This window comes from Coffea arabica, chromosome 8c (assembly GCF_036785885.1).
Source record: "Coffea arabica cultivar ET-39 chromosome 8c, Coffea Arabica ET-39 HiFi, whole genome shotgun sequence".
In the NCBI taxonomy this organism is placed as follows: domain Eukaryota; kingdom Viridiplantae; phylum Streptophyta; class Magnoliopsida; order Gentianales; family Rubiaceae; genus Coffea; species Coffea arabica.
In genome coordinates, this window is record NC_092325.1 from 5,957,108 (window position 1) to 5,971,375 (window position 14,268).

The window sequence follows — 14,268 nt, forward strand, 5'->3', positions numbered from 1 at the left end:
CTTATAATTGTTGGAAGTTATATGTCTTGATGGGAGGATGAATTGCTATGATTGTTTGTTGCCTTTGGGAGACATTTTAACCCTCACGTTACTTGTAGACATTGGCTACCTCGTTGTGAATTGCTGGGCATTATTTTGCTTGAATTGCTGGATAATTTGCTGAGGTTCCTTTTGGGTTTTTAGTGAGTTATTTCTGAAATTTCTTGTTGCTTTAGAGAGTCTGGCTGCATGCTCTACTTGTTGAGGTTGGTAGTATTCGGTTTAATTACTTGTTGAATTGCTGATTTGGAGGAGCCGTACTGTATCGGGTATTGGGCATTGCTACTTGTTCAAACTCCCCTTTTTGTCTAGATTGGGTTACTACTGGGCATTCTTGCTTTGTTCTGCTGAGTTTCCTTTGCTAGTTACATTTGCTGGTTTCTATACCTGTTGAAGCTTCTCGTTGGTCTGAGTTCATTGTTGGGGGACATGGTGAGACCAACATCATCCTCTAGGTCTAGGGCCTCTCGTTCTCAGCCCCCTCCACAGGCCTCTATTCCAGTCAACTCACCTACCAACCTCCCCTCTTCTTCTAATGTGCGAACCCGTTTGGGTAGGGGTCGGGGTGCTCAGGTAGATACTCCTACTCACTTTGGGGGACACTTAACCTTCACTAGACCCGCTGATCAGCAGCGATATGCTAAGGTCTGCGAGCGGCGGATTACACCAAGCAAGACTTGGGAAAAATTAACCGTCATGGGACTAGGCATACGAGAGGAGGTCGAGCAGATGTTTACAGCCATCGGGTGGCGCTCATATCTCGATGTCTTATGCCCCGCCTTTGTCGAGCTGACTCGGGAGTTTTACTCCACCTTTGAGTTCGAGTTACCTACAAGATACACCGTTGACACACCACAGGTCATTCATTTCCGGCTCATGGGTCGAGAGTTCAATTTCTCCATTACCCAATTCAATCGGGCATTTGGGTTTATCACTAGAGAGTATGCTGGGTCTAGGGCGTATGCAGAGAGTGCCTGTGACTACATAGAGCCGTTCCTCTCCCACTACCATGATGTATGGGAGGACATGTCCGTCGATCAGCAGCGCTACGATCCTTCCCGGTCTAGGAGCTCCTTTCTTAAGGACCCTAGTGCCCGCTATGTCCAGCGGTTCTTAGCCTACAGCTACTCGGGGCGCAAGGACAGCTCTGGCATACTCTCTCGCCCTGAGTTCTTCTTCCTATGGAGTATGAAGAACAATATCAAAGTTAACTTGGGGTATTGGTTGGCCGCACAGTTCAAGACCGTCTTGGCCAAAAAGAACAAGCCCCTTATCCTTGGGTCCTATATCACCCACTTGGCGATACAGTTGGGGGTTCTTGACCTGGATGACCATGACCTACATTTGGCGTGCGAGATGGAGCTCTTGGACGTAGACTGCTTGGAGAGGATGGGAGTCATCGAGCGCCTGCCTGATGGTTCCTACCAGTTCATGCCTCCTGGACCACCTAGAGCTCCGGGTGCGCATCATTCGTCCCGGGCAGGGCCCTCCTCCTTTCCTGGATCAGCAGAGGACACAGCTGGGCCATCTTCTTCTGCGCCACCTCCGCCGCATGGGACTACTGAATGGCAGCAGCTCCGGGAGCAGGTTCAGACTATGCAGGCTCGGATGGTCAACGTTGACGCCAATGTCGCCGGCATAGCACAGAATTTGGCGCAGTTTCTGATGCATACAGGCTTTGCACCTCCGTTTCCACCTCGCCCTCCGCTATGACCCGATTTCAGGGAAGTTTGGCTGATTCCCCTCTCTCTTTTGCTTCACTTTTGGTTATTATTTGTCACATTGAGGACAATGTGTCCTATAGGTGTGGGGGGAATGGGTCTAAAGTGGTGCTAGTGTTTTCCGTTTTTAGTAGTTTTTAGTTCTTAGTAATTTTTAGTTTTCAGTTTTAGTTCTTAGTTTTTAGTAGTTTTTAGTTTTTAATAGTTTCTAGTTTTATTAGTTTTTAGTTTTAATTCTAGTTGTTTATTTTTCTTTCTTTGTGGCTATTAATTCTAGTTTTAATTCTTAGTTTTAATCCTATGTGACTATAAAAAAAAAAAACAAAAAAAAATTTTGGTTTATTGACTCTAGTTCTACTTTTGCCAAGTTCTTTTTAAATATAATGTATCGGGTTAGTGTGGTTGGATTCGAGATGTCTCCTTGGTGAATATCGGACTGTTTGGTTCTTTTGATTTCTGTGTTAACTTTTCTAGGCATTGGGAATGACTGTTGGCATTTTAATGTGAACTGGTCCAATATTGACTCCAGTTCTCCATGTTTGGCAATAATGAGGCGAGCTGCCCCTATGTTTAGTTGTTAGTGCTGTTATTTTGCGTTTCTGCTTTGATTAGCTGTGAATAAGCTTGACTGTACTCCTCTATTGGCTACTACCGAGTAACCGGGAATCTGCACCTAAAAGTGTCGATTCTCGCGTCAAAAGGTGGTACTTAATATGAGTACGTGGTTGCATAGCGGTAGGAGTTGAGTAACCGGGCTCCTTCATCTAAAAATATTGGAGTTCGCGTCAAAAGGCTCCGGCGGCTAGAGACTAAGTTTTCGTGTGTCAAATATTATTATGTGCTTTAAAAAAAAAAAAGAAAAAAAAGAAAAAAAAAGGGAAAAAAGAGAGAATACATAATAGGGAAGCTTGCTGGTTTATGGACTCAATATGGGGACTTGTGTGAATATTTGGACCATTAGCTGATAAATGCTGTGTGTCATTCCTTTTCCTTAGACTAGTTAATTTGGAAATTGAAGGAGTTTGCGGTAGAGGCTAACTGGGGGGGATGTTTCTCGGATTTTAACTACTAGTGCCCGACATATGATTTTCTCTTGAATCTCTTGGCAATGTGGTAGATTAGAGTGATGACCGATATATGATTCTTGGGGTCTGTCCACTTTTCCCATGCTTGAGGGCAAGCATGATTTAGGTGTGGGGGGAATTGATAGGGTATAATTTGTTAGTAATTTTATTATTAATTTCCCCTTCTATCCCGGACAAATATTGTGTTAATTGCTGATATTTACTCATATTTGATATCTGGACCAAATTCCAGGAGTGGAGCAGATAACTACAAAAAGATGGACTTTTGGATGCAAATTTGGGAGACTCCAGCAGAAAGCCTCAATTGGCTGGGACCACAAGAGCTACAAGAGCTAGTAAAGGCAACGTACAAAGCCTTAGGAACAAGAAGTAATTCGGCAGCTTGTGGCCAATTGGTGGGGACCGCGCAGAGGCTCAAAACAAGGAGATGAATTCGGCAGCTTGTGTCCAATTGGTGGGGACCACTGGATATTTTTCTTTTGGCTTTAAATAGGGAACAAACGTACAGAAGACGGCTGACTTTTATTTTGATCTCTAGTTTTAGTCTTTTAGGGTAGTTTTAGTTCTTCCTTCTTTTGACTGGCCTCTGACACACGCCAGGTGTTCGACAAAATTCCCCAACGGGAAAAACATCCTTTATTCCTTACTTGTTAGTAAAAAGAACAATGCCTTGGAAATTTATTAATTCGTGTGGTGATTTAATTATGCGGCGTGGCTAAGTCTTCCATCTAGTCAAGGGTCAACTCGACGGCGCAGTCCTGCAAATCTGTGAGATCTAATTAGTTTTCACGTGTTCTTTTATCTATTAATATTTGCATGTTGCCTGATTTAATTTTCATGGGATTATTTTATTAATTGGATGTCCAGGGCCCGATGTTCATTGTGATATATTAATCTCGTGCCAATTTAGTCAATTAAATCCGTAATTGTTTGATTGATTAATATTAGTGGCAACTGGTGTGTTTACACATTAGGGAAACGTGCGATCTAATTTAAATAACTCTCGTAGCGTGTTATTGATTAGGGCTAGGTTTTTCTAGTTATTAATGCAATTGGAAAATTAATTCCTATGGTCGTACCTGGGAGTATTTGCTGATTAGGGGTAATCAACGGTCGTACCTTGGTTATCAATAATTTAAGGAAAAATTGGTCGTCGGACTATAACTAGCCTATTAATAAATTAAGTGAACCTCTGCTGCATCAATGATCAGATAAAGGAACTGTGCTTGAGTAGTTGTATCCTTGGCTAGAATTTATTTATTCCTGATTAAATTCCTGCTATATTCGTGCTAGTGATTTATTCATTTTTTAATTAAATTGTCTGATTATTTTTAGTTTCATTCCAGTAAAATCCCCCCTTATCAATTGGACTTTTAAAAGAGACAAATATCTCCAGTCCCTGAGGAGACGACCCTACTTGCCACTGTCTACTATTTAGTAATTTTTGTCAATTAATTAATTCTGGTATATCGGATTAAGCAAACTCTTCGGGAACAGGGTGAATCAAGTAACCCATTGCACATCTAGAGTCCCTGCTCCAGTACCTAGGATTAATTATTGACTGCTCTTAGTGGTAGCTAGGTTTTATATTTATTATTATTATTGCACAGGTTGACGACCTGTCAGGTACCAAGAAGTGGTGAAAGACAATTTTTTAACCGTTTTGCATAAATAAAGATAAATAAATCTGGAATGATCTAATAAAGACAAATTTTTAATTGTTTGGAATTTGAAATCTATTGTGTTACTCGGATGTAAGGTGTTTGAACCCTTCACCCCATTGGTTTAAGCTTAATACGAATGGCAGTTCTAGAGGGAATTCGAGAATTAGAAGTGGAGGAAATATGTTAAGGAATCCGGATGGAATTTTGTTAGCTTTTTCTACCAGGTTGGGTTACCTGTCAAGTTTACAAGTTGAATTTCACGCTTTGATTCACGGTCTGCAAGTTTGTTTTCAACTGTGTATCTCAAAGATTGAAATTGAGCTGGATTCCAATGTTCTAATGCAAATGATCTCCGATAAGTTTGTTTTCAATTGGTACTTGATAAAAGTTTTGCTATTTTCTTAGAGAAGGGAATTCTGCACCAGATTTAATGGCAAGTTGGTCATATGGGTGTTGTACTGACACTGATTTCCATATTTTCCCGTGTAATTAGAAGTAAGGTTTATGTTCCCTCTGTTGTATTTTTTGATTGAAGTTAATAAGTGGGTAGAGTTTCGTGCCAAACCCCTCAACATAATAGGCATTTTATAAAGAAGAAAAAATGAAAAATTTGTTGCAGTACTGTAGTGAGTTAGGCTCAATCTAACGGAAGGAATCAAATTTTAACAGTAAAAAAAGACAAGGTTCATATCGAGTATTTTATTTTTTACTTGATTTTATTTATTATGTAAGTTGAAAGTTTGTGATGTTAAAAGAAATAAAGCATTTGAAATTAGAAAATCATGTAAGTTATATTTAATTAGTTTTACACCTTTTTAGTTTTTTATTCAAATAATAAGTTTGATCTCTCACAGATTCAAAATGTACCATTTTCATTTTGAAACTTATTTTCTGTCGCATTTTCACTTGAAACAGCGAAAAGAAATGTGCCAATATATTTTGATTATATGTGTAAATTAACAAAATAGACAAAAAATTACAGTTAATGCAATTTAAAGATAAATTATTATAGTGAAAAATTACCTAAATTGGTTTAGACAAAATAATGAAAGCACTCAAAAACTCAAATAATTTACAATGCTCTAAAATTTCACCAAAAATAAATGTGTTAACAGCAAACAAATTAATCTGGTTTGGAACAGTTTGTACCATGTTAAGAATACATTACTCTTACCATTCACAGTGCAGCTAACATCCTGCGATGTGGCCAATCTAAAATTTAAAGTTCTTAACTTTAAAAACGTATCAAGGTTTTAACTCGATAAATATTAACTACTTTTTAAGTTAGAATATACAATTATTTTTTATTTAATTTAATTTAATTTTTTTAAAAAAAGAATTTTTTATTTTTGCAAAAAAGGAACTAATTTTTTTCTTTTAAAGCTTTATTAACAATTAGTTAAATGCAAGAAAAAATAAATTATTAAAGGTACTAATTGGTTTTTTCCTTAAAGCTTTAGTAACAATTAGCTAAATGTTAAAAAATTATTATATAGTAAAAAAAAGAAATTTTTTATGTAAGGAAATATTAGTTGGAAACAATTCTAATTCCTAATGAATTCTTCTCTCATACAAACAAAGAATTTGGAATTTCAAATAAATTCCGTATCAATTCTCTGCATTTCCCAAACGAAAGAATTGAAATGACTTGGAATTCCAATTCATAGAATTCCAATTCTATAGAATTTCAATTCTAATTCAATTCTAATTCTGTAGAACCAAACGTACCCTAAAATAATTTACAATGCTCCAAAATTTCACCAAAAATGTGTTAATAGCAAACAAAGAAATCTAGTTTGGGACAATTCCTGCCCATGTTAATAGCAAACAAGGCAATCTGGTTTGGAACAGCTTGTACCATGTTAAGAATACATTCCTCTACCATTCACAGTGCAGCTAACATCTTCCCTTTAGCATTTGTTAGGAAATTATGCCATACAAATCCTGCGATGTGGTTAAAGAGCTGGCCAATCATGACACCGGGAGAGCTAGTTTGGGACAGTCCCTGATAATGTACTTCTGCAGAGGTGGCAATCTGGCACCAATGCCGACCAGCTTTGGTAAACCCCAAAGATGAACTGTATGTAAGCTTTGCAGTATGAAATTTTCAGATGTCATGCCAACAAATATAGCTTCCAAGTTGTCACAGAATCTGACCTTGAGGACCTCCAGGTTTTCTGGCATATCCGTTCGAGAACTAACATGTAAAAGCACAGAACAATCTCCAATTTCTAAAGATCTCAACAAGGGTGATTCAATCCCAATTCGTGTCAGCTTTGGTAATCCCCACAGGTGAACTTCAGCTAGATGAGGCAATTTGCAGTTGTCTGGTGTCAATCCTTCAAGCAAATTGCCCAACTCACTACAATTTCTGACTTTAAGGACCTCAAGTTTTTCTGGTACATGAAGTGAAGATAGCATGTGTCCAAGCATCGGACACTCGCCTACTTCTAAACTTTGTAGAGACGGCATTATGCACCCAATGCTTTTCAGTTTTGGTAGTTCCCACAAACGCAATGTTCGTAAGTTTGGCAATTTATGCTCTTCTACATCATCTCCAAACAAAGCCACCAAATTCTCACAAAATCTGACATGAAGAATTTCAAGCATCTGCAGCAGGTGGGATGAAAAGAAAACACTCAACAGCTTTGGGCAACAATCTAGATACAAGCACTTCAGATTCTGAAAGCTCCCCAACCGCAGGTTTTCACTGTACATGCTCCTTAAACTCGATGCATTTGAAATCCATAAAATCTCAAGTGCTATCCCCCGTTCGCCACTGCCTACTAAGTCGCTCGTCTCGATAACGAACTCCATATTTTCACATCCCTCAATCCAACCACCTTTCAACGTCTTGATGTTGCCAGCACCTAAATCAGAAATTGATTTGAAAAACAAACTATCAAAAGAATATATACTCAGCATCATGAAGTACATCCTCAATGCCCTCGGAAAAAGCACTCAGATGATGAATCTCCACTAACCGGCCTTGAGATTTAGAACAATGCCTAGTTAATAGATAGACATCTCTGAAAACCAATTCATCCCTGTGAAAGAGCATGTCCCTTGCACCATTTTGCACCTCAGTAGGATGAACAAAGAGATGGAAATGATTTGAGGTTGAGTCCAATACAGAAGGATTGCTGTCCAGAAATTCAAGAAATAGTGAACCGTTATAAGAAAGTAAAGATCTGCTAGTGTTTGGTACCGTTCGATCCACAACGGAGAAGGACCAATGTGATGCACTAGGCTTTTGCTTCCAGCTAGTTACCTCATTGGTGTCTGCTGCTTGGATGTCTTCCTTCATACTGGGTAAAGCAAGATGTTGCAGCTGAGTCAATCTCGAGATTCCACAAGGGAGATTTTCAAATCCAGACATGTCAAGCAGCTTGTGGTTTTTAAAGTTTTCCAATTTTGAACAGTCTCTGAGCAACAGTTTATGCAGGTTACTCAAACTTCCTACAAACGGCAGTTGCCTCAGTGCTGTTTGAGAAATATCTAGAGTCTCAAGGTTGTGAAGTACTTCCAAGACAGGGAGAACCTCTAGTTGTCCACAGCCCCTCAAAAACAGATGCTCAAGGCTTTTGAGATTCGTTAAGGCAGGTAGCTCTTTAAGCAAGGTCTCGGAGAGGTTTAGAACCTGAAGTTTACTCATGTGCTCTATGAAATCAGTTCCGGTAAATGATTTAACACCACTCAGATTTAGCTCCTCAAGATTTGAAAGGGAGTTGAGTTCTGGTAAGTGTACAATCTTTGTTTGAGAGAGGACAAGCCGACGAAGGCGAGGTAGGTGCTCAAAAGATTTGTCTTCTATCATTGTCATTGCCTTACAGCCAGATAGATCGAGCTCTTCGAGTTTGCTTGAAGCCAACCTTGGCAACTTCTCCAGATTCAGACAACATGAAAGTAACAGCTGACGGAGGTTGTGGAGAGCAGAAAGGGATGGTAGATCTTTGACTTTTGTTCCTGACAGGTTGAGAACTCGGAGATTTTCTAAACGTTCAAAGAACTTTCCTTCAATTTTTACAAGATTACAGGCACCTGAAAAATCAAGTATCTCTAGTTCTTCGGAAGATTCAACACAATTCATGTATTTTATCTCAGAGCAATTTTTCAAATAGAACTCACGGGGTTTACCGATGTTAAAAGGTAATGAAGGAATAGCAGTTCCAGATAAATCAAGGATCTTCAGACTTGTATTATTTTGAAATGACTTGTCCTGGAACTCCACTATGGTTGACCATGAAAGATCAAGAACTTGCAGATTTGTTAGAGACCGAATGCTGGGCACTCTATCCATGTTGCTACAGCCGCTAACTGATAGATGAGTAAGCTCTCCAGTTTCATGAAAAATAGGCAAAGATTTGATCTTGGAGTTTGAAAGATTTAATGTTTGAAGTTTCGGCAATGATTTCAAGTTCTTTTCTGGAAAAGTCGGCAAGGAGGCAGCACCAGAAAGATCAACAACCATAAGGTTTTGACATTCTTTCAGGCTCTGCAACTTTGTTAAATGAGAAAACCTTTTTAGAATGAGCCAGCTGAGTTCTGTAAGGTGATAAAAAGAATCAGGCATGACTTCAATCTGAAAGTCGGAGAAGTGGAGGCTACGAAGTTTCTTCAGGTACTGAAAAAAGTTTTTGGCATACTTTTCACCAAGCCAGAACCAGATACTTCAAGGACAGTTAATGTCATTAGTTCTCGAATGTCATTGATCTTTTCTAAGAAATCACAGTCCCTGAGCACAAGAACATTCAGTTTTTTGAAGTTGTTGAAAGAATGAGGAAAGGATACAATTTCGAGACTGAAAAGACCCAGAATTTTCAGCTCCTGATTGCTGAGTAAGAGATTATTTGGGTTTTCCCTGCTGAGACAGTTGCCATCTAGTAAAAGTGTTAATGATTGCTGCACTCTTTTATAACTGCCAAGTGTTCTGATCATACCATCCACCTTTGTGAGTTTTCCAATACCCTGCCAATCATTACTTTTAACAAGCACATTAGCCAACCCCAGATTAGCTGTTCCTCCATAACCACAACGATGACAATAAGAAACATCCCCAGTTACTCTCACCATGTAGACGAAATCATCATTCACTTCTTTCAACATTTGACAGTCCACGAGGTGCATCAAAATGCGGTGCCCCTCCTTATAAGCCTCCTCAAGACTATTAACAGGACCAAGATATCCTTCCAGTATCCAGTATGATATCAACTCACTGTAGTGAACAAATCCATTATCACGGAAAAAATGGCTGCCCTGCCAAGAAAAGTCAACTAAAATACCATCTGACACCTTTTCATATCCACTTAAGAGCAGCTGGGTGCAGTTGTAGTTCTCACCATACCATGCTTCTTCCAAAGTGTGTTCCAGGCCCTGCAGTTCAGAAACTTGTTGATGGTAACTTAATAGTTTTGCTAGCAAGGACACTTCACCAGGTGCAAGATCTGTTTTTCTATTGATGAACCTTGCAACTACACTTTCTACACCTGGAATTTCAAAAACTTTTGCCATAGCTCCTTGCTTTAACAACAAAATTGACATTTCTGGAGTTAGAGGCATCATTTCAACCACTTCCTTACCTCCCTGGGTTTGGTGCCTTCCATCTTCATTTCTAGAAGTTATCAGCACCTTAAGTTTTTGCCGTCCATCTCCATCAGCAGCTGTTGTTGAATGGTTGTGGGAATTCTGCTGGATAGAGTGAAGGGCTTGTTCTAAGCCTCCATCCCCTTCCCTCATTTTGTTTCCTTCATCATCCAAAATTACAAGAACCCCCTGAAGAACATTATCAGTTGAAAGTCTTGCGCGTACCTTTTCTTTCAAGCTCTCCAAGGTTTCCTCCTTACCAACATTATTCTCTACCTCCTGGATATCATAATTTTCCAGCTCCACAGAAGTGGAAAGTAGAGATAACTGATGAGCAATATGCTCATAAAGAGACGTCTCATCATGCCTAATACTCAGAGAAATCCAAAGTGTAATGTCAACTACTTTCTTTTTGACTGCCGGCAGACCAACTTTTCTTGCCATCCATGTTTTCCCACTTCCTGATTTCCCAGAAAGAACAATTGTTGACACATGTTTTTCCTTGAGAAGTTTAAGAATTTTTTCTGCCTGCAGTTCCACACTATTCTGGTCCATTGCCGCTGCAAGACCCCTGTTTGATGGTATAAATGATTACTCATTTTAGAAAGAAAGAAAGTAATTGTAATACTATAGCATGAATTTGAAATCTGCTCAGGAATGAAACAATAATATTATCACCATCAGATCAAGTGCCTGACCAATTGATGAAAGTTATTTGTCCACCAAATACTTTGTAACATGCTAACATTTATGGGCACACTAACATAAAGTACATGCCTATTAGCTCATGAGTGTGTGTACATGAACAAAAATCAAATGCCAAGTTTTTATTTCCCCCCTTTATTTATCTGCACATGCACCTTTTGGTTATCCATTGATCTGGTATAGATATTCCCCAGTTCCTTATAAAAGTCATGGATCATACCCCTAATCAACTTCTTAAACAGAGGAAGATTATAATGTAAAAGATAAAACTACTGATGACAAAGCAATGCAATGAATACTTCTCCACTAGCTCATGGATTCCGGATATAATTGTTAGCATAGCTAAAGCAAGTGACTTCAAGGCTCTAGGGAAAGTGGTGCAGAAGATACGAATAAGTACCACAACAAAAACTAAACTAATTCTTGTTTCAAATGACCACTATTGCCTATGTTTTAATGATGCATTAATCTAAGATTAAAGAAAGGTTACATGATTAATGGCCATCTTTTCCAACATTAGTAACCCAATAAACTTTCAGATAGTCAAAACAGAAAAGTTCCAATTAAATATATCCTTATTCAAATCTTTATTGATGCTCATAAGTGGGATCTTTGATTTTTTTTTTTTTTAGCCAAATTATCCTCCAATATAACAGCATTCTCGGCTACAGGGCTAAAAGGCAGTAAATTTCATTTTCCAAACTGAATCGTAACTTCCTGCAATTGGAGTTACAGCTTTAGCGATCAGATTTTACATACAATTATTTCTGACCAAAATTTATGTATTTCATGCATGTTGAAACGATCCCTTTTGTATTAGTGATGATTTCTTCTTGTTTTTGAAACTTCTATTCAACAATTAACCGCATAATTTTGCTACACAAAATATACTACAATACTCTAAACTTCTGCAAAAGGGCACGCATACAACTGCTTAGTTGAACGATTTTAGCTGACATGAGAGTGGAATAACAAAGAAAGATCAAGAAAATTAAATACAAACCTGTGAATCTCTGTCTTCAGTTTCCAATTACCTGCTGCTTGTTGCTCTGTGCTTGATGGAATGATTCAGAGACTAAAAGAGTGCTTCTACGAAGAAAAAGTTTTTTTTTTTTGTTTGGGCACGGAATATTCCAATATAATCAGATTTAACTAAATGCCTTAATAGACAAGATTGTGATTGCTAGAGTTGTACTTGTTACTTTAATAAAGGAAAAGAGCAGAGAAGGAAAAAAGGACTTGACAGTGCAGGCCATACGATCCCCCCAAGGGAACCCAAGCCCCTCTAAATTCAAGAAAGGAAGATTATGCAATTGGGACAAAGTGTAATTCCTCAGCTGAAGCTAACTCAGGGGTCCCCTGTCCGCCCTTTTTCTTTTTGAAATGGTCCCTTGATCAACAGCTTTGGCAGCAGGACAGCGGAAGAGTTTTGGACATCGGAATGGTCAGAAGAGTTTTGGGAAAATTTTGGACATCGGAACCGTATTAATAAGGGGGAAGGAAGATTTAAATCCAAAATTTCTAAATTTTGACTCTCATAAAACCCAAGATGCAATTCAATTGGTAAATAGAAAGGCATTTTCAAGATACCTATGAGGTTTCTAATTTAACTTTCAACCTCACATGACTTACTTAAAAAAAAAATTATTGCTACTCAATATGTGTTTAGATAGCAAAATTATCCTAAAAATTATTAAGTTTACATCATAAACATAATTTCAATCAATTTTTTTATCTTTTCAAACACTGTTTTTTTTATCTAACATATATAATATTAATAAAAAAATTATTTTACTTGCGTCTAAACACAAATTTTTATCAAATTTTTATCATTTCAGATACCTTTTTATTTTACATTTATTACATCATAAAAAGAACTACAAGGATAATTCCAAATAATATTTCAAATAATCTCCTATCCATTTGTTTTAATTAGTACTCGATAATAGTATAAGTTTGGATTGTAAGTTATTTGCCCAAATATATTTGCTTACATCATCATTACAATTTTCAATACACTTTTTTATCTTCCCAATTACCTTTTTATCTCACATACATCACATCACAAAAAGTGCTACAGTAAAAATATCTCAAATAACTTACAATCCAAACACACTTTCAACAAAAAAAAAAAGTACTCGATAATAGTATTTATATATTTTTGGCAAGCAAGATTGAGTCCCTTCACAACAATATTTTTTAATGAAATAAAAAAACAACAATATTTATTCTTGGTCATTGCTTTGGATCTATTTTAAAACTTTTTGTATTACTCTTTCATGTGTATACTGCATAATTCATTAATGATTAAATAAAAACTATAATGGGAGACTCCTGTCACTTTAAAATATGGTGGGTTAAGAAGTACACCAAAAAAAAAAAAAAACTATGGTCATGCATACTATGACTTATTTTAGGTAAAAAATGATCAATATTATTGAGTCCAATTAATTAACTAAACAGCAAAATTGACAACAGATCAGCATAAAAAATGTAGGACGAAAGAAAGAAGTCTGGGATACTTCAATCTTCTAACGTAGATGCTTCAATTTTAGTCTTTGGAGTGCTAAACTATTAAATCTTGTTCAAGGAAAAAAAACAAACTAATCTTTAAACTGAATTGGGGGACTCTGTCACTTTAAAACATGGTGGGTTAAGAAGTACAAAAAAAAAAAAAAAAAAAAAAAAGGCAGCTTTGGTCACCTATACAATGACTCATTATAAGTACAAAACAATCAATATTATTGAGGACTAAACCACAAAATTGACAACAAATCAGCATAAAAAAATGTAGAACGAAAGAAACAAGCCTAGGGATGATATTTCAATCTTACAACATTGATCCTTCAATTTTTTTGTCTTTTGGGAGCGCTAAACCATTCAATCTTGTTCCTTTTCGTCTCTGGGGGACTGCTAAACTATTCAATCTTGCTCAAGAAAAAACCAAACTAGTCTTTTGTTTAAGAAGGAAATTTCTCATGGGTCTTTGCTATCTATTCTCACCTACGTCCAAGAGCAGGCCCACACGAACCCTCAATACACAAAAATTCTTCTGCTAAAAACGTTACTTAAAAATGGTGAAGATGATAAAATTGTATAAAATTGAGCAATTGTGCAATAATCACCTGGTGTAACACGTTTGGGAGAAGAAATCCAATATTGAGAGTAGTAGTAATAACGTGACCGTTTTTAAATACAAAATAACAACAGGAATTCGATTTTTTGTGGATTCAATATCTATGAATGTCTTACCCATAGCTCCCCAATGATTGATTATAGAGGTTAGAGTTATCATATAGGAATACACAAATAACACATGATTTGGTATTTTCTTCCTTCCAATCTTTTGCTTCTCAACTCTTCAAAAATTGAAAGTACAATTGAAACAAAACTATCCAACCTAAGAACATTAACGACAAGACCATGTCAATGCTATCTCTTATGTATCTTAACGATACGAATGGGTTTAGC

The 14,268-nt window shown here is 37.3% G+C and overlaps 1 protein-coding gene across 1 annotated transcript; it reads right to left on the reverse strand.

The window, feature by feature from the left end:
• Nucleotides 1–6,144: 6,144 nt before the first annotated feature.
• Nucleotides 6,145–12,245, reverse strand: LOC113705523 (putative disease resistance protein At4g19050). The gene is made up of 2 exons (XM_027227401.2): nt 11,801–12,245; nt 6,145–10,663 (listed from the first exon to the last, which is right to left on the reverse strand). The coding sequence occupies exon 2, from the start codon at nt 10,645–10,647 to the stop codon at nt 9,127–9,129; it is 1,521 nt and encodes a 506-aa protein (XP_027083202.1). The 5' UTR covers nt 10,648–10,663; nt 11,801–12,245; the 3' UTR covers nt 6,145–9,126.
• Nucleotides 12,246–14,268: the final 2,023 nt, after the last annotated feature.